We start from the raw sequence: 20,511 nt of genomic DNA on the forward strand, positions 1-20,511 counted from the left end.
CACTTCACGAAGTCAATTGAAGAAGGGGAAAAAACCCTTCAACCATGGCAAAGTAAGAAGGATTTTATAGAATATTGCGTTTGAAATGTTTTTCACAAGCGTAATATAATTTTGATGTGTAGAATATGAACTAGAAGATAAAAGAAACAATAATTTTCCTCTCATAAAAGGAAATATGGATGAAATATCGTGAACTACTGTTTTAATAGGCAAGTAAGTGAATGGTTCTAGAAAAATCCATACATACATGGTCTATGTAACTTTATTAAGGGTTCATTTGGAAGTGCTTTTAAAATTACTAAAATTGTTTTTAGAGAAAATGTAACTAGTGCTTCTTTTAGAAAACACTTTTAAGTGTTTTTTCAGGATTTACGTCTTTACTAAAAAAAAAGTTTTAAAAACATTTTCATCAAAAATACTTTTAGCTATTTTAAAATTACATCCAAACGAGTTATAAGTTGCAAGAATAAGAATTCAAACTTAAATACAAAATGTGGCATATTGACCTAACCAACCAACATAATCCACGTTTGCAACTCGAGTTTCACTGAATTATGAAATTCAAAAATTTTCCCCGTCCGTGGTCAGGAACCGCGAATTTGGATTCTCCACTTTCAAACTTCCCACCCTTTTCCCTCCCCCACCACCCTCTCTCCCCGAAGTTTCAAATCTCTCTTCGCCCCCTTCAACCCTATGTCCGAACCATCTCACTGTATCGACTGTGAGAGCAAAACAAATTAGGGTTTCGTTTCTGCAATGGTGGGCATGACGATGACCGCCAATTCCCACGAAAGGCTGGCTTGTCTCATGGACTCCGCCATATTCGCCTCCGACATTCCGTCGAAGCTCGACCGGTTGCGCCAATCGAAGCACGATTTGGTAACAGGACCCTGATTTGCTTTCCGAACTCCTCCCTCGCTTCTTCGAGCTTCAGTCCGACCGGTTCGCAAATTCGCCACCGAGTGCTGTTTTGTAAAACCCTAGTTTGTACTAGTTTAATTATTCTTCTCTTTAAATTAACCGTATCGTAATTAATTGAGAAATTTCGCTTTTGTTTTTGGAATGTAGAATGCTTGGCGAAATTGGATTGATGCATGTTGAATTGTTGCCAGAAATTGTACGCTCTTTAATTAATGTTTTGAGTGATGGAACACTGGCAGTTGCTCGACAGGCGATCACTACCGGGATTCATTTATTTCATTGCGTTCTCGAAAAGGTTTCGATTCAGGTAATTCTTTTGGTTGAACTTGAAACGTTGTGTAATGCCTTACTAATGGAGGTTTTGGTGCTACTATTCGGAATTCGGGTTACTTTTTATGGTTAAGTATTGACTATGTAAATCCAAGTTGAGTTTGTAAAAATCGACATTCTGATTCCCGGTTGACCTTTCAGGGTCTACATACTAGTGAATTGGACAGTTTGCTTGAGTTGGCTTGGGCATGGGTGTTAAAGTTGAAGGATGAAATATACTCTATAGCTTTTCGGGTATGGAAGCATTCTTTTGATGATAAGATGATCGGATTTTCATTGATATCTAATTCACTGTATCATGCTTAACAGCCGGGAAGCGGCGGAGTAATGCGAGCACTGAAATTTGTTGAGTCAGTCATTCTTCTTTATACTCCTGACCCTAATGGCTCCCCGGCGCCCCCTGATCATGAAGGTAATTAAATTTGACTCTGTTATTTATGCTCATAACTGAACTGGCTTGTTTTTGCTTATGAAGGATGCTTGTCCGCTTTGTAGGGGACTTGGTGGATTTTAATGTATCCTGGCTTCGTGGTGGTCATTCCCTACTCAATGTTGGAGATTTGTCAATTGAGGCTAGTAAAAGTTTGGGTCTATTGCTTGATCAACTCAGGTTCCCAACTGTGAAATCTCTTGGTAGCTTAGTGATCGTTGTGCTTATTAACAGGTATCTTGATTTTCTTGGGCCATATTCAATTTTCTACCACTGTTATGCATTACTCCATACAGACCTTGTATCCTAAATTTTAATGCTGATAAGGTGTAGACGACCCTCTGTAATTTAAAATTAGTTTTGAAGATTAAAAATTTGTAAACCATATCTGGAGCTCCAGAGGAGCTGTTCTCCATGAGAAAAGTAAGGGAAATGCTAGGGAGACCATCGTTTTAGACCATTATTTTGTAAGCCACATGATGTGGTGGTTGATGATTGGATTTCTTTTTTAATGATTTAGACCAACCATCAACTGCTACACCATGTAATCTACAAAACATGGTCTAAAAAGATTCTCTCTAACATCACCTGAAAAGTAAAAGGTGTAAAAAATGTTCTCACTTTACAAACACTGCATCTAAATAAAAGGAGCAAGTGCATGTTATAAGGGAATTTTCTTTTTGTTTCCTCTCTTTTGTCACTGGGTTTGGTAAGAAAAAAGTTTAAACGTAAGCATATGTATGAACCTAGGTTATGGGTGTTGATAAGTGATAACTATGTCTCCTGATATCAAACAGTTACCCCAAATGATGATGTTTAAATTTATAAACAATTGTTCTTTGAGTGGCGTGATGAGCTACGTTTTGGGTAAATGTCAAATTATTAAGGAGTTAGGTGGTTGATTGTTATGTACTAGAGGACTGTTTAAGTGGTTGATTGTTATGTACTAGAGGACTGTTTTAGGATCATATATAGGGTGAAGATAATAGTGGCACTAGTAGGGTTATTGAGGACAAAATATCTTGGAACGAGAGTAGATTGTGATGACCGATATATTCTTTTGTAAAAATATTAAATCATAAATATAGTATTTATTCTGAGTCCTCCAGGGTAGGAGCTTCCTTATATTTTTTTTGGGTACAATTGTAACCATTTGTGTCTGCTTGTTTACATTTACTGCAAGTTTTTCTATTCTTTATTTTATTTGACGGGTCTTGCCAGTCTTTCAGCAATTGCAAAGAAGAGGCCTGCATTCTTTGGTCGTGTTTTGCCTGTATTACTTGGATTTGATCCCTCAAGCACTCTCATTAACGGGGTACATGTTTCTGGGCCACGTCATGCCTTAAAAAATGCCTTTCTCACCTGCTTAAAGTGTATGCACCAGGGTGCTGCACTGGTTTGTTGTTTTATATGATTCTATACTAAAAACCGTAAGGCTTTTATTATATAAATTGTCCTTGATATACCTGTGGTGCCAGTTAATTATGAGTAAGGCAGTGAAAGTTAATGAATAATTGCTCAAAAATGGTTGATAACATGTGGCTCTGAAGAGCATTGGTCTCCGGTGTGCAAAGGAGTAATTGTTTTGACAAATGATAGGTGCTCTCTCTTTCAGTAAGGATGTTGTTACAATTGAAGAACTTTCTACAAAACGTGAAATGTGTCTGTCATGGTATTGTTATTGAGTGGACGCTGTCCAACAATTGATTCTAGAAAGACCCCATAGAATTTTCCCTTTGTATGATCCGTTCCGGTGGAGTAGCAGCTCGATCTTTGGAAACCAATTGTCCTATGCCATTTCAGAGACTGTGTTAGTACTAGATATTCGTTCGGCTTCTAGTTTGGAAACCTATCTGGTAGATTTGGTTTGACATTTGTCTTCTCCATCACCCTCTGTAGGTATTTGCGGTGGTGGGTTGGTGGCGGTTGATTTGGGTTGGGAGATTCCGTATCCGCGAGAGATATAGAGAGACGATCTGGATGCTCTTGAGGTTCATCTAAGTTGAAATTCTTGATGGTATTTGGGTGGAAGTGCAGAGCTTCCAAAGATAAGAACTATACCAGAACAACTACTGTGGCACGCTGCAGCGTCTCAATCTGCGACAATTTCTGTTTAATTTGTTTCCTTTGTTCAATCAACCATAACCAAAGTCTATTGTAACACGGTAACACCCAACTAAAATCATCTTCTCCAAAATTGTCCACCCAGATCTCTACCTCTCCAAAATTTCTTTCTCCGATCAGTCCAACCTGTCTACAGCTGGAGGCCTGCGCAAGGTTGATTCAGGTTAGGAGCCAAGACGTTTGTTGTCGGTTCAAAGGGAGAGAATGGAGAGAAACGCGGGGAGAGAGAGAGAGAGAGAGAGGGATGAAGGGAGAAAAGAGAGAGAAGAGGAGGAAGATGCCCGCGGGGAAAGGGAAGGGGTGAGGTCATTGGCCTCCTTTCTAGCTAGTACTTTATAATACCGAGCTTTGCTCATGATTAGATTATTGGGTTTAGTGAGGCGCAAAGCCTCTCTTAATCCATGTTAGTCTCATTATTGTAGTCCTTGACCATACCAAACATAGGACTGTAATCCTAGTTAAGCCAGCCCGTCTTAAGGATGTGTAACAAACGGGGCCTTACTCAAAAGATTTATATGAACAGTTTGCACGTGTATGTTCAACATTTTATAACGAAAGTGGGGAAAACTTCTATCACCATCTTATTTAGTCTAGCAATTGATCAATGACAGTGTATGTCGATTAGTGATTACCCAAAAGATTTCCAACCCAAAAGAATTGTCAGACAAACTCTTTCAGTAAAGGTTGAAAGAATATAATTAGAAACCCACTTGGAGGATTTTTTTCATGCTTGAATAATTCCACGAATTTCGTTGCCTGTCTTCAGCTTTGAAAACATTGATACCTTTGGAAATACTGATAGCTTTGAAAACATTAATAGCTTTGAAACATTGATTTCTTGTAAAAGGAATAGTTTCATTATTCTCATTATCTGTTGCAATACAATACAGTTTTTTTTCTTCAATTGCTGTAACCTTGTTTCTACTTTGTGTGATTTACTTTAGTATAAAGAATCTGAATAATGGAGTTTGCATTCTGCAGTGGCGGGATCGTTTGGTTGGTGCGATGAGAAAGATGCAAGCTGGAGGGCTGGTAGAGCTAGCCACCCAGCAAGAATGCAAGATTAATCGAAGTGTGGAAGACGGGCTAGATGATTCTCTAGTTACTAAGGTATTCCTTCACCTTTTTTCCTATTTCATATTATATTAGATATGTAGAGGTGAAAAAAAAATGGATGCTCTTGCACAAGTACACATTGGGCCATGGGCGTCATGTATCTTGAAGCTTCTTGAGCATGAGCTTTATGTTTTGCAGGAAGAGAAGCGCACTATTAACATATCTAATGATGTGCAAAGTAGTTTCGGGAAGAAACGGTTAGGAGCACTTGATAGTAGTGATCTTGCAGTGGATGAAAATGTATCAGGAAAGCGTGCCAAATCGACATCTAGTGTCTTTGGGGATTCGGCTAAAGAGTTAGATAGGAATGTTTCTGTGTCTCAAGATGATGTTTCTTCAAGTGGAACTACCACTTCTAGAGGAGATGGTGAAAGTGGACCTGTACAGCAACTTGTTGCTATGTTTGGTGCGCTGGTTGCTCAAGGTGAAAAAGCTGTTGGTTCTTCAGAAATTCTTATGTCAAGTATCTCTGCTGACTTGTTAGTAGAGGTAGTGATGGCTAATATGTGCAACCTTCCACCCAATCTTATTGGAACTGAAGGAGATCAATTTCTGATGAACATGGGTATAGTCGGCAGTGATTCTCAAGTTAAATATCCACCATCATTTATTGCTGATGTTCTTTCACTTACAAGCACTTTCCCTCCAATAGCTGCACTCCTAGATGCTCGTGAGTCAGTGTCAATGATATAGTGGTACAGTTTTCTACTCTCATTTTGGTTTTCACCCCTTTTTTTTCCTTTATTTTTCTAGAGTTGAAATGTTTATGGTAATTGCAGAAATCTGAAAGGGAGAAAGAACATGTAGCAGCCTGTAGTTGAGAGCAGTGTTGCATCTACCGGCATGGATTATGTTGTTGGAGATGATACTGCTATCTTACCTATGGGTTTACCAGCTTCATCTGAAACGGAGCATAGTTGCCCATCAATTCCATCTGATCATGATATGGAATATCTTGAGAGTGAAATACCTGGACTGGATTCTTCTGCTTGTAATAGTGGATCAGAACCTATCGTTACATCCTCATCAGCCTTAATGGATGTAGAAGATGCAAGCCTAGAGCAATGTACCAGTCTTAAGGTAGAAAATGCAAGCCAAGAGCAAGTTACCAGTATGGATCAAAAGACTCCACTTAATATACCTCCATCACTGTCAACGGATAAGTCTGAGGAGCTCAGTCCACGTTCAGCTGTTGCAGATGTCAGCCTGCTTTCTTCGACAGCAACTTCAGTTGGATTGTCCTATCATCTTGTCGTGCCCAAGATGTCGGCGCCGGTTGTTATCCTTTCTGATGAAGAGAAGGATCGGTTGCAGCAATTGGCTTTTACTCGCATCATCGAGGCACATAAGCACATAGCCGTTGCTGGAGGTTCCCAAATACAATGTTCTCTCCTTATAAGTTTAGGAGTTGAGGTAGTAATTCAAGCTTCTTCTAAATGGCTAACTGTAATTTGCACCGGCTGTGATTGTGGTTCCTTGTTTCAATTCTAGTTATTGTTGTTCAGATATTTATTTATTTTATTCTTAAGCCCCTTTTAGTTTTTTTCTTTATTTCTTTTTGGTGTTAGGGTTAGGGGCTGAAACTAGGCATTCTTAGTGGAGGCTAACTTGATGATGTCATTTTCTTAATTTCGATGAAAACCTTTTTAGTGCTGTGGTTTTTTACAGAATCAATATTTGATTTATCTTTGTAGTTCCCTTTGGATTTAGACCCATGGAAACTGCTGGACAAGCACATCTTGGCAGATTATACGAATAATGAGGTATGTGAACGGGATTTGATGATTGTATGATATATTTGTAATTTTTTCACTCTATCATGTTAATTTGATATTTACAAGAATGCACTTTTCGTTTATTAGAATTGAAAACTCTGTTTGAGTCTTTTGGACCACAATGGGTGGTTATATGTGAGCAGCACATATACAGTTGCTGCGTAGAAAAGGATGATCTGTTTAATGGAAGTTTGAAGTTTTTTTTTTATTGTTTGAGGAGTGGAGTTAATAATTCCCCTTATTCCTTTTTCCCCGTCATCTTCATATAAGTGGTAATAGTTAACGGTCTCGGGTGGGAGAAGAGGGGTGGGCCCTTTTTTATTTTGTTTTAATTTAATTTTTTGTTTAAATTGTTTTTTGATAACCAATTATTTTTTATATGCTATGTCATCAAATATGTGGGTCATGCATTTGCCACGTCATCACTTAACGGTCAAACTAACGGATGTATGAAATTGCAACAAAAAAAAAGTTTGTGTACGGGAGTGAAATGTTTTAAAGATGTTGTATGAGGTTGCAATTGCACTCAAACCCAAGGTGGTAAAATGTAATTTACCCAACCTTTGAATAGATGTATTGGAATTTGGAGCGCGGCCATTTCAGTTATGTGTTTAGATGTAGAAATTTTAAGAACTACATACCTGTTAACCTTACCAGATGTGATTGCAAATATCTCATGTTCTTGGAGATAGTACCATTTGTAATAAACTACTGTATTTTATAGATACTGGGCTGAAATTCAATTCTTTTGCAAATACTCATTCAGATATTTTTTAATAGATATTAGTAGTTAAAAAAAAGGATAATGGCTGTTAACTATGAGTTCTTGTGATTCTCTTGCATATATATTATGTACTAACTGAAAGTGACTGGGATCTCTTCAGGGACACGAGTTGACATTACGTGTCCTATACAGGTTATTTGGAGAGGCCGAAGAGGAACGCGATTTCTTTTCTTCGACAACCGCTACTTCTGTATATGAAATGTTCCTTTCAACTGCGGTGTGCTTTTATCTCAATATTAACCATCTTTTTGCTTTACAAATGTCGAAGAACTTTTTATAATATCTTTCATTTCTTTGCAGGTGGAAACACTTACAGATTCTTTTCCACCATCTGAAAAATCACTAAGCAGATTGCTTGGTGAGGTTCCTTATTTACCAGATTCAGTTTTGAAATTATTGGAGTGCATGTGCTCACCTGGAAACTGCGGCAAAACTGAGAAGGAAACACAAGGTGGGGATCGAGTGACTCAAGGTCTTAGCATTGTCCTGGAGCCTGATTTTACTAAGACCTCATCTCCGAGATCTATGCTTAAAAATTGCTTTACAGGTTCTTTTGTATTTTTATCTCTATGTTACTCCCGTTTCTGAAATTCCTCTATACCTTTATGTGTTGAAGAAATTTTCTTTTTTCCTTTATTTCGTCTGACTTTGTTGTTCTCTTTTTCCTCTGGAAGAGTGCAGTTCATAATCTGGAGGAAGTGCGCATGAAGGCTTTACGTCTGGTACTTACTCGCAACTTGCTATTTGATCAACGAGTTAAGTGTGTGGTTCTAAATTTGTTTCCATTATGGGTTGCCTTGTCTAACGGGTTGCAAACAAGCTTTATCCTTTGTCATCTATTGCCCAATGAATAGAAGATTTTGCTATTGAAATGTTGCTTTCTCTGAAAAGTGTTGATGCAACTGAAAAGATAGATGCTGAAGGATCGAAAAATAAATTACAGAAGGTTCTAATCTTTGCATTGTCGATATGGGGTTTAACTCAAATATGTTTTATATTATTGATATATATCAGAGAGTTAACATTTAAGTGGTTTTCCCTCAGGATTCTGATTCAGAAAAACATTCCAATGAACCTCCATCAGGTGAGTGGTAACAGTAAAGATATCTCCTCTGATAATCATCAATCATGCAGTTCTCAAAGCATGTCATCCGTTTCAATTGCCGAGGCCCAGCAGTGTTTATCATTGTATTTTGCTCTTTGTACAAAGGTGTTACTTTATCTTATTATCAAATGCTGAGTTGTTCAATGTCTATTAGTTAATATGGAAGCGCATGGCAGAAGCATTCCCTTTTTCGCCAAATATTTGTTGTTTATGGAAGCGCATCAAAGGCCGTCAAGCAGGTTTAGTTATTTTTAATTGTATATTGATGTATAAATTAGCATAGGGCTTGCTATTCCATCCCCATGAGGAAAATTTTCAACAGTTGTATGGTGCAATGCAGGCGGTACATCGCCAAATTCCAATACTTGTACGTACTGTGGGATCGTCACCTAATCTTCTTGAAATTATTTCTGATCCTCCAACTGGAAGCGAGAACCTCCTGATCCAGGTTTGTAATTATCAACATTACAGTTTTGTCAGTACCATTGATTAACAAATAACATCTGTAATCCTCTCTTCTGTTTAATGGAATCAGGTTTTACATACCCTGACAGATGGAATAGTTTCCTCTCAAGAACTGATTTTTACTGTTAGAAAGCTATATGATTCAAAACTGAAGGTACATTTATCATTTCTGTATGACAGTTGAAAATACATGACACTATTAGCTTATATATGGTTTTTTTTCCTCGGAAATCTAGCTTATATATATATTGTTGGGTATGAACGATTACAGGATGTAGAGATTCTTATTCCAATATTACCCTTTCTGCTGAAAGATGAGGTTCCATCCGTTTCAATGTCTTCTCATAATAGCACTACTACGTGATGTGTGTGTTTGTGTTACTTGTTACATGCCTTTCTGTTATAATTGGGAGTGCTACACAATTCCATCAACAACATTTTGTGCAATTTTGAAATGGTGTAGCTTTTTCTACTTGGGTTAATATTGATAAGAAATATAATTAATTTTATTGGAAAAGATAAATGATGTAGTGGACAAGATGAACAAGGTTTCTGTCTATGATAGAAATAATGCTGAAGCTACAAGAAAGCGATTACAAATTTATTCATAAATCTTAGCTCTTGTCAATCAAGATCATTAAATTAAAGGAATATACTATAAAATGCTTTGGCGTTGATGCCCATAAAGATGCCAATAACATGCTTCTCTCCCGTAGGAAATTAACTTACTCATCACCGCAGAACCTTATTTCTCTCCATCCACAATCCAAATAACTGCTATAATAGCAGATCTTAGTACTTTGAACTTAATTTGTTATCTTGTACTTGGTATATTATGGATGAATCCTTTCCAGTTCTTAGTTACTTACAGTTGATTCTTTAGACTATAAAAGTTACATATTGATTTTAATTCAGTTGATGCTCTTTTATTTAGGTGTTAATGATTTAGGTAGCTACTTTTTGTTAGGTTATGCTTATATTTCCGCTTGTGAATCTTCAACTGGATAAGTTCCAAGCAGCACTAGCTTGCACACTACAGGTATCTATGTTTCCTTGTTAGAACTTGGCAATATACGCATTCTAAGTGTAAGACTGTTCGCATTTTTTCTCTTCTGGCTTGTTTTGTATGGGTCATGAAAATATCTGAAGATAATGCCATAATCATTCAATGATCCTTGTCATTTTTGCATGCTATCAGATATTTCAAGGTTCCTTTGTTACAATTTTTATTCATCATTCTTTGCCGTGTTCATGATGCTTTCTTTCTTTTCATTTTTTCGCACATGTTTCTCTACGTACAGTTTTTAATCCTTTACATGATTTCATAAGTAAGTTTTGCTATTAATATGCTTGTGAAGTACTATTATTCGTTGCTTGACCTTTAATCCGCCTTGCACAGGGATCATCCCAATCAGGTCATCTTCTGGCTCCAGCTGAAATCTTGATTGCTATCCACGGAATTGATCCCGACAAAGATGGAATTCCACTAAAGAAGGCATGTCATTTTTTTTTTTTCTTGATTGAAAATCTCTTTGAGTGGCAATAATGAATGGCTGGATAATGTTTTTTTTTCTTATGAGCAGGTCACAGATGCATGCAATGCCTGCTTTGAGCAGAGGCAGATATTCACCCAACAAGTTATGCCAAAGTTTTGAATCAGTTGGTTTGTACAATTGGATACTTCCTTATCTTTCTTTTACAATGCTTTCAAGCGGAACGTAAAGATGACCAAGCTTCTTATTTGCAGGTTGAGCAGATTCCTCTTCCTTTACTGTTCATGCTTGCGGTATTGCAAGCCATAGTTGCCTTTCCTGCACTGGTAAGATCTGAAGAAATCTTTAAACTGATGTAGGACAAGAAGGAAAATACATGCATTTAGTACTTTTTTGGACCACGATTACTGATGTTTGTTTAATATGTGAGATGCATGCTGTAAATTGTTGAGAATTGAGGAAAAATAGGAAAATTCAAGGAACAGCTTGGAATTATTACAATAAATGAATAGAAATTACCAGCATCACGCTAGTGTGATGCTAGGTAGGAATCACTCCTTGACACAAGGAGTGTCTAGGCAAGTTGAATCACAACAATTCTAGGGAAAGCATATGCTGCTGAGAAATTCTTTCAATCCTATTCATCTCGCCCCTCGTAAAATCTAATTGGTTTGACACTGAAATGTCATCATCAGAACTTTTTGGAAAAAAAAAAATTGTCTATTAATTATTTACTAATAAATAAACTACGAGTTTGAGTAGTACTGCTGATTTTGCTTTTGGGGATAAGAAACTATAACTTCTGTACTACTGTCACACTGTAATCAAATCTGTCAAAGCGATGAACCGAAGTAGATCTAAACAAACAACAGTTCTTCTTAGTCAACATTATGAAATTACATTTGTATGCCCCCACTTGTTCTTATCAGGTTCAGTTTAGTTTTATGACCATGTGCAGATATTTGTATGTGTAGCATTCAATGTAAATATTATTGTAGCTTATCAGATCTTCGAAATTTATGTACACATCCTACATTTATGTTCGATAGTTATGGAAGCCCACTTGCAAATCTACTAGATATCCTATTAGGTTAATTGTTTACCACCTGTGAAGGCTGTGATTGCTTACCATTAAAATTAAAAGAACAATTCACTATACTTTTCACGTTCAAACTTTGGATGTGTTGCTGACTTGTCGAGTTTTTGTCAATAAACAACATAGGCAGATTTTATAATGGAGATCCTCTCTCGACTTGTGAGCAAGCAGGTAAGTCAGTTTCTTAATCTTGTTTCTTTTCATTTATAATGTGTAGTGTAGTTTATGTGACTGATGACATGTTGTAGATATGGAAATACCCGAAGTTGTGGGTGGGATTCTTGAAGTGTTCGTCCTTGACAAAACCTCAGTCATTTGCTGTGCTGCTTCAGGTGTGTCTTTGCTGCTAACATGTTGCTTCTTTATCCTTGCAATCTTTTATCACTACCTTTTGCACTAGAAGCCCGACTCTGTGATTGAATGGATAATAAACTGCATACTCATTGGACTATTTCGTTCACTCGAGGGAAGAAAATCTATGTTAATATGTGATGAAATTGCTTAGTCTAAAATATATTTTTGGACTTTGAAACAAGCGTTCTTCACATCTGTATGAGCTGATGGTATATAATTTTTGTCTCAGCTACCTTCAGCACAGCTAGAAAACGCACTGAAGAGAACTTGCAGCTCTGAAAGCACCGTTGGTTGCTCATGCCATGTCAACCGGACATCCGATCTTCCCTTCCAAGGTGAATGAAATGTCGCTTTTGTCTCATTTGACATTAAGATCTCTAGAACGGGGAAGATCAGCTCTGATATTTGGATTTTCTTTTTTCAGGTCAATATTGGTAGTTTTGGGAATTGTTTCAGATTCGTCGGCACAAACAAGTCAATCTCAGGCCGAGGCACAGACAAGTCAGACTCAGGCCGATATACAAACCAGTCAGTCCCAGGCCGAGGCACAAACAAGTCAGTCCCAGGCCGGCGATGCAAGCAACTCGGAAAAGGACGCAGTCACAGAGAAATCAAAGGAGTCATCTAGTGCTAGTTGAAGATTCATGTGGAGTGTCATCGTGTTATTATCAAATGGGGAATGCCGTAATAAGTACGGACCGCATAGCCATGTAAAACCGATTTACCGCATTCTTAGAAAAGTTACAATAAGAGAGATGCATGGTAGGCAACATTCAATTCAATTATGATCAAAACTTTGCTGCTTCCGTCATTCTCGCGATTGTTTTTTCCTCTTCGGTGAACCTTGTAGTTCCGGTACAAACAAGCTATATAATGAGTACTTTTGCTAAGAAGTGCTTTTCCTAGAAGTACAAGTGCTTCTCCAGAAAGCGGTTCCATGACCTTGAAGTACTTTTCAAGTTTCACTGAGCAGTAGAGCAGTCCAAAAACAGGCCCTAAAAGTTTGTATCGAAGCATATATACTCCGTTCAGTCGCAGTTTATGGTCCAGCATATGTCTTAAAGCCTCGTGAAAACAAAACGATTAAATTCAGAGATGATATGATAACATTACACTGTGAAAGAATAAACCAAAAAATTTCCCAGAAGTTTCCGAACGCATTACACCCTATTTGAAATCTCGTCTAATTACAAAAGAATTGGAGTTAATCCTACCATGAGACAGCCTTCGTAATATGTTCCCAGGTCAAAATTGTTGGCCTTGGAAGCAATATAACGAATTCGATTTTGCCGGCACCTGCGGAATACTAATTTACGGGGGCAGAATACCCCTCAAGAAATGCTTCCACTGGACAACTATCTGGTCGGCTGCCCCGAGACATTGCAGCTATCCATTAGGTAACCTAATTACCATCCATATTCTCAACCAGAAACAGGGAATCCATGCATTTGAAACCATTCAGGCATGTGGAATCTCTCATGAAGCATAGGTCTCACATCTTTTTGCAAGGAGAGCTGCTTGAGGAGAGGATGCAGGACCTCCAAAAGCTATACAATCGACATGACGGAATGAAAGGCAAAGAAGGTTGTAATCAGAGCATACTTCAGATAACTAATAAACTCTTTACACAAAATGCGAATTAGTGAATTACCTGATCATCGTATGGCTGTCCAGCAGAAAATGGAACGCATGGAATTCCATTCAACGGTTGCAGCAAAAAACTGAATGGGTTGTTGTCAACAATGACGATTCGAGAGAAATCTTTTGACAAACATGATAGATCTTTCACATGCTCCCGAAATTCCCTATGGTTTACACAAGTTCAAACATCATTCCTTGCACACAGTATAACAAATTCCATTGCTTAGACTTATGACTAAAATTGGAAAGAGTCCTTAAAAATAAATCACAAAGGCTTTTCCTTTGCAGACTGGCACTAGTTCACATGTGACAGCTTTGAGTACAAAATTCGGCTATATTTATGTTTTCATATGTGTGCGTGTCCGTGTGTATGTTGATATATCGCACAATGGGTCAGCACTTATTATGAATTTGCACCGGGCATGCTTTACATGAAGAGGTGTTACATAAAGGAAATCACAAACTTACGTGCTAACTGTAGAAGGCCGATAAAGACGAAGCTTAAACAGATTCTCCACATCAATTCTGTCAACAAGTGGTCTAGCATAATCTGTATGGAGTCATCAAATAACAAATCCGAAATAAATAAACAACTAAATAGAATAAAAAAAAGATTGTGAAGACGGGGATACCAACAAACCTTCAAGACCAGCAGTGAATAGCACAAGATCAGCAAACTCACAAACTCGCTTCAAGAACTCTCGCAAACCAGGACGTTCAAACACTGTCACATAATTGACCTTTGGTTTACCATCAGACTCCTTCAACCCAAAGAATTATCATATTAAACACACTATCAGACGGCAAACAAATTTCAGCATGAAAGTTGCAGAGAACGGGCGGTCTACATACCTTCCCTGAAGATAGACATTCTATTTCAAACCACTTCAGCCCAGCTTCCGTTGCTTGAGCACGAACAACCGCAGGCACGCTACATGTTTCATAAGCACATACTAGAGTCTCATCCAAATCAAGAACTACCTACATTACAAAATACAATTAGTAATTAAATCCCATCACTAGAAAAGCTAGCATATTCATGTCATCTGAACAAAGTGTAATCAAATTTTTGCGTGACGTATAAACTTCAGCTTTAACAACTCACAGAATTACTAAACAAGCCTAAAAGTTCCAACATTTTTAAGCTTAATTAACTAAATCGAATTAAATTCTATCCGTAAAACTTTGAAAGGAAAAAAAATTAAGAACACCATGGTGATTCATTTCACTTGAAGCAAAAAATCCCAGTTTTTGCAATTAACCCAGATAGTTTTATTGATTAAGCAAATAACCCAGATTGTTATTTCGCATAAATAACTGCATCCGATCATAAATTTCAGTTGTATTACCCCAGAAAATAATAATGCAACGAAATTAACTTCCAACAGTAAAAATTAACAACTGCGATAATAAAACCAGGAGATGAAGAAAGAAGAAGCGCACCGTGAGCTTTTCGACGGGGCGACCATCAACGACGCCGTTTTCGACGTGGGCGGAGGACGTACAAGTCGTTGAGAGGGACTTCGGCGACGGGCAGAGGCCTGAAAGTAGGCGGAGAAGAGGAAGAAATGCAGGACAGCAGGTGAGGAAGGCAAGGCGCGCCTCTGAGGATCTGAAGAATAATCTGGAAGAAGAAGCCCACCCAGTTCACGAGACCTCGCCATACTTGAAGGGTCATAGGCACGTACACTTCGGCGGCGGCGGCAGGCTGTCCCATCGGCGCCATAGCAGCAGCCGAACTCCGATCGGTGACTGAACGCGATTCTAGCTCAGAGAGGCAATCATGGTAACGTGATATGATTCGTCACTTTTTGGAAAAAATTAAAATATGGGACGGTGGTGATGGACCTTTTCCTTTTTAACTCGAAAAACTATGTCTGCTTGTGCTTGGTATATTTATTTTTTCCAAATTTTGACCAATTTTAATAATTTTTTCCCTTTTATGGGACAGAGTTATTGGGTGGGTTTACTTATTTATTATTATTATTTTTTTAAGATAATCACCTGATAACTTCGTCATTTATCTTTTTAGCGGTTGAGAAGACTTATATAGACATTTCAGTCTTTCTTTGACTATTATCGCGCGGTTCACCAGTGTTAGAAATCGAACCCAAAACGTGCAGTATAAAATACGAATCTGTAATTCATCTCTAATCCTGAACCATTCTGTTAAGGTTAGTTATTGGGTGGTTGGACGTAGCGTAAATTTGCAGCTGGTAATGGCGTGGTTATAGCCTATAGGAGTTTTGGGTTTGGTGAAGAAGTTTGGTCATGACTCAATGACTCATGAGAAAATCTACCATCAAAGCAAACAAAATATATTTGGGAGTTATATGTCACTCTATTATTTAAAGGAAGAGATTCATATTTTATTTTAAAAATGGAGATTAATTGTGGGATTCATTCCACGTCAAATTCAATCGATTTTGTAAGTCTCGATTCAAAGATTATTTTTGCAAAAATTCAATTTAATCCCAAGTCATTTGCTTATTTAATTACCACGAAGAAATTTCAATGTTTTCTCAGAAGAAAGTGTTCGTCCATTTCTTTGAACTCAATTAGATGTATTAAATATATTTAATTTGGTTAATATTTTGCAAAGATGCTATATGAGGTGTAACTTGAAAAATAAACAGTTTAGATCAGTAAAATTCGATGGAGTATGGCCACATAACTAATCACTAAACAATTTAGTATTAGATGTTGAAATCCATTAAACATGGTACTTTGAATGTTTTGTTTTAATACAACTTCTACTTTGTAAAATGTTTTGCATGAAAATAACCAACAAATCATAGGTTTTATAAAATTTTTTTATAAATTAGTTGTTATATTTTCATACAATCAAACAACTTAATTTCATCACATTGACGGAATACAATTATACTTATGCTCTCTATTGTGGATTCGATGCCTACCAATTTTCCTTCTCCTTCCCAACTAATTATTTAGCGTACTAACTCTATCGCCCGACTAAAATACAACTTTACTTCAGGTTAAAAAAAAACGTAGTTGGGCCTTATAGTTTAAGAAATAAAAAAGTCCAAGATAATAAGATCTGCTATCTGACGGCCCGCATCAGCCCATTTTATAAAACGGTGGTTGTCGAGACGATTCGTCACTCACGTTACACCCCAGTTCCTTTTCGGAACTCCGGCCAGAACAGGCCAGGTTTAGCACCAAAACGCAGCGTTTTCGAGAAGAAATCTTCCCAGGCTTTTGTACCAGAGAGGAGCACAGAGGGAGGAGAGAGAAACAGAGGAGAGAGAAGCATGGGGGTCGACTACTACAAGGTTCTGCAGGTAGAACGAAGCGCCAAAGACGATGACTTGAAGAAAGCGTATCGGAAGCTCGCCATGAAGTGGCACCCCGATAAAAACCCTAACAACAAGAAAGCCGCCGAGGCCAAATTTAAGCAAATCTCCGAAGCCTACGATGTACGTTAATGTTAATCTCTCTCAATTCGATTTCGATATTTCCCAAAATTCCCCAAATTTTAGGCTGAGATTTGTTCCCAATTTTTGAATTGATTGGTTAGGTTTTGAGTGATCCCCAAAAGCGAGCAGTATACGATCAGTACGGGGAGGAGGGGTTGAAGGGAGGGGTACCGCCGCCCGATTCGTCCTGGTCCGGCGGACAAGGGCATGAGGGTGGTCCGACGACGTTCCGGTTCAACACCCGGAGCCCTGACGATATTTTCTCCGAGTTTTTTGGGGTTTCGAGTTTTGGGGGGATGCCGGACATGGGTGGGTCAAGGGCAGGCGGGTCGAGGGCTGGCGGGAACCCGTTTCCGAGGAGTATGTTTGGGGAAGACATATTTGCGCAGTTTAGAGGCGGAGCAGAGCCTTCTGCAGCTGCCCCGCGGAAAGCTGCACCAATAGAGAGGACATTGCCTTGTACTTTGGAGGATTTGTATAAGGGCACCACCAAAAAGATGAAGATTTCTAGGGATGTTCCTGATGCTAGTGGGTAAGATTTTTCGTTCTCTGTGAGCATTGTTTGATTGTACAAATCATCTCCCTACATATCTGTCTTAGCAATGCCATTGTCTGTTAGTTGTTAATATGCTTCATATTACCTTTGCTACTGTTTATAGTTAAGTGACTGGTACCTGTTACTATGTCTTCTCACATCTTTCAGGTGGCTTTTTTTTGTTTGGGTATGTAGAATTCTAGGTCAGATCTCTGTTAGTTTGTGTTATTCTTAATGTAAGTATTGCATCGTACTTTGTTTACTATCCTTGCTTGCGAAAGTACGATCCTTGCTTGCGAACATATGATCCCTGCTTGTGAAAAGTATTGCAGTGTCATACTTTGTTTACTATCCAGAGGCAGGAAAGGTGGGGATAAAAGCATTTATTTTTGAAGTATACAAGGATGATGATATGACTACTGATCTGGGTACTTGTTTGCTTGAGGGTCTTATCTCGAACTTGGGGTTGTTTGAAGTTTTTAACTTATATTGTTGTCTTGTTTCCCGCATGAGATCACTTCTCATTTGATTTAAAGTATCATTAATGGAGCAGGAAAGTTCTTGTCGACAAATTGCACAAAACATCAGTATGTATTAGTGGTTGCAAGAGCTTGTTATATCACCGGATGTGCATCTTTTTTATTGATCTCATTAACAAAATTTAGTTAATAGTGCTACCTAATGTACTAAATCTGGATTATGGTTATTTCCAGTACTAACCTTATAATTTCCTCCAAGGTGATTCTTGGTCTCCCAATACACGATAACTAGAAAATTTGGATACATCTACTTAGGAATCTGGCTATATATAGGAGCTTTGTGTAGATGTTTCTTGTTGAGTAATGGTTTACCTGATAGCCAGTGCTGATGAAGAAATAAACTAAAGATGAACTGACTGGACTAAGCCTTAACCTTACTGTTTCTGTTTCAAGTTTATATAATCTAATCTCCACTATATCTTGATAATCATCTCAGACAACTTTACCTGTCACTTATAACTCATTTTTGAAACCCACGACGAGATATTACTTCCTTCTTTGGATCCTTTCATATGCTTGAAGTAGTTTGACCTAATGCCAAATCACATTAATTTATGATTATTTCTTAGTTGTTAGTTGTTACTTAATTCCAGTTAATTGAGATTACAAAACTGTTGGAAAGCACTATCGAATAATCTTGGGAATTTTTTACCGTGGAATAGTAAACCTCATAACACTTATGGATGTATATTTCCTCATATTTATGTATTTGGTGTCTTTTATTGTCTCACAGTCAAGACAGTCATCCAAAATGACGCAGAGTACGACAAGAAACTTTCTATATTTGGATATCTGGCAGCAGATAGGGAATCCAAGATGTCCAAATAACTATAAGACATTGTTTATCATAATGCTTTCATGTACTGTGCATGCTTATTCCTGCTTTATTAATGATGGATTCTTGTGTCTGCTTATGTGGTCAAGTTTTGCATTGTTCCCTATATTGTGTACTATGATTATGTATTCTATCCGTGTCTACTAGCTAGGTGTACTAGTATGTTTAGACTTTAGCATTGGGGTGACAGAAATATCTCTTTGGTTTTGTGGGAATCATAGTTTTGCTGATTGATACATGAATTATGGTTGTGGTTAGATTAATTTGCTGATTGGAAGGATGAATATTTGCTTAATCTAATACGTGTTGACGTCGGAAAGACTCTTTGGGAGGTACTGTGGCTTTAGCATGCTGTTCTTGTCCTTAGTAATGTTATTGTTTATCATCCAGGTGTCAAATTGGCACCTTTTGGATCAATTTAATTGACTAGAGGTAAAAGTATTGAAAAATGATGTACATTAACAAGTCTGTGTTGGATCCATATGCTATTTATTCTTGTTTCCTTTCTTTGTTTACAGGAGAACTACCACAGTGGAGGAAATTCTAACAATTGAGATCAAGCCAGGGTGGAAAAAGGGCACGAAAATCACTTTCCCGGAGAAAGGGAATGAACAGAGAGGAATCATACCAGCAGACCTTGTATTTATCATTGATGAGAAGCCTCACACCCTTTTCAAGAGGGACGGGAATGATCTTACAATCACTCAGAAGATCTCTCTTGCGGAAGCTCTGACAGGTTACATGGCACAGCTGACAACACTCGACGGCAGAAATCTTACAGTCTCCATCACCAATATCATCAGTCCCACCTATGAAGAAGTGGTTAAAGGGGAGGGGATGCCTATTCCCAAGGAGCCTTCCAAAAAGGGAAACTTGAGAATCAAGTTCAACATCAAGTTCCCGACCAAGCTTACCTCGGACCAAAAAACCAACATGAAACGGTTATTAACATCTTAGTAAAGGCCAATGGTAGCTCTCCCTTCTCCCTTCCAGCCCGCCGAACTTGTGAAAGTTTTGCATTTGTTTGCTTTCTTAGCGCTTTTTGTTTTTGGGTTTGGAAATTGATGCCTTGTCGAATGAGGGTTCGATGTTTGATCACAGCATTTGACTAGGAGGTTATGTTGATTTCCACATTCCTCTTTCGTTGTCCAATCTTTTTGTTGGTTATGTAGAAATGCTGGATAGAATCTGCCCCCTTCTGTTTAACATGAATAAATAGCACAGTGGATTTTAAAGTGTTCCAGGAACTTTGTTGTGCACTTTGTGGAATATTGCAAAACCTCGCTTTGTCAAACCAAATGTTTGTGTCTCGTTTTGGTCAGGCAGCTTGATCATGTGTGGAGGTTTATAACCAAGAATATTTTTTATTTTTATTTATTTATTTATTATTTTTTTTAATATTATTATCACCATTTACTCTCAATTTAGACTTCTACTTATGCTTGCAGAGAAACTTGTTAGATATTGAGAAACTTGTTAGATATTGAATGGTCGGACATGTTGCATGGTTGAAGACTTGAAGTAGTCTAGA

General features: G+C 37.8%; 3 protein-coding genes across 3 annotated transcripts; 2 read left to right on the plus strand and 1 right to left on the minus strand.

Moving 5' to 3' along the window:
• Positions 1-582: 582 nt before the first annotated feature.
• LOC125473883 lies at positions 583-12,797 on the plus strand. Its single transcript, XM_048577292.1, is given in 27 exon segments — positions 583-942; positions 1,069-1,228; positions 1,393-1,485; positions 1,561-1,663; positions 1,747-1,915; positions 2,903-3,077; positions 4,787-4,915; positions 5,060-5,613; positions 5,746-6,334; positions 6,616-6,684; positions 7,581-7,697; positions 7,781-7,966; positions 7,968-8,027; positions 8,155-8,327; positions 8,525-8,564; positions 8,744-8,824; positions 8,926-9,033; positions 9,121-9,204; positions 9,322-9,369; positions 10,018-10,089; positions 10,450-10,545; positions 10,634-10,688; positions 10,691-10,713; positions 10,798-10,869; positions 11,766-11,810; positions 11,888-12,328; positions 12,418-12,797. Coding segments are annotated over 25 exon segments (3,402 nt in total). The 5' UTR covers positions 583-942; position 1,069; the 3' UTR covers positions 11,990-12,328; positions 12,418-12,797.
• Positions 12,798-13,062: 265 nt separating this feature from the next.
• Positions 13,063-15,487, minus strand: LOC103966328 (carboxy-terminal domain RNA polymerase II polypeptide A small phosphatase 1). The gene is given in 7 exon segments (XM_009379483.3): positions 13,063-13,540; positions 13,645-13,798; positions 14,103-14,184; positions 14,275-14,395; positions 14,487-14,615; positions 15,078-15,143; positions 15,145-15,487. Coding segments are annotated over 7 exon segments (894 nt in total). The 5' UTR covers positions 15,361-15,487; the 3' UTR covers positions 13,063-13,414.
• A 1,255-nt stretch (positions 15,488-16,742) lies between these two features.
• LOC103966327 (dnaJ homolog subfamily B member 4) lies at positions 16,743-20,227 on the plus strand. Its single transcript, XM_009379482.3, has 3 exons — positions 16,743-17,071; positions 17,173-17,603; positions 19,499-20,227. Exons 1-3 carry the CDS (start codon positions 16,907-16,909, stop codon positions 19,935-19,937), a joined length of 1,035 nt encoding a protein of 344 aa, XP_009377757.1. The 5' UTR covers positions 16,743-16,906; the 3' UTR covers positions 19,938-20,227.
• The last annotated feature ends 284 nt before the right edge of the window (positions 20,228-20,511 follow it).

Source organism: the organism of the source record quoted next, unplaced genomic scaffold (genome assembly GCF_019419815.1).
Source record: "Pyrus x bretschneideri cultivar Hongxiangsu unplaced genomic scaffold, Pyrus_bretschneideri_v1 Contig11, whole genome shotgun sequence".
NCBI lineage: Eukaryota > Viridiplantae > Streptophyta > Magnoliopsida > Rosales > Rosaceae > Pyrus > Pyrus x bretschneideri.

What these genes read in the sequence shown, in the direction of transcription:
- LOC103966327 (XM_009379482.3), top strand. Translation starts at nt 16,907, where the DNA reads ATGGGGGTCGACTACTACAAGGTTCTGCAGGTAGAACGAAGCGCCAAA. An exon ending in AAATCTCCGAAGCCTACGAT is followed by an intron (nt 17,072 to 17,172) that starts GTACGTTAATGT and finishes TTGATTGGTTAG; the next exon opens with GTTTTGAGTGATCCCCAAAA. An exon ending in GATGTTCCTGATGCTAGTGG is followed by an intron (nt 17,604 to 19,498) that starts GTAAGATTTTTC and finishes CTTTGTTTACAG; the next exon opens with GAGAACTACCACAGTGGAGG.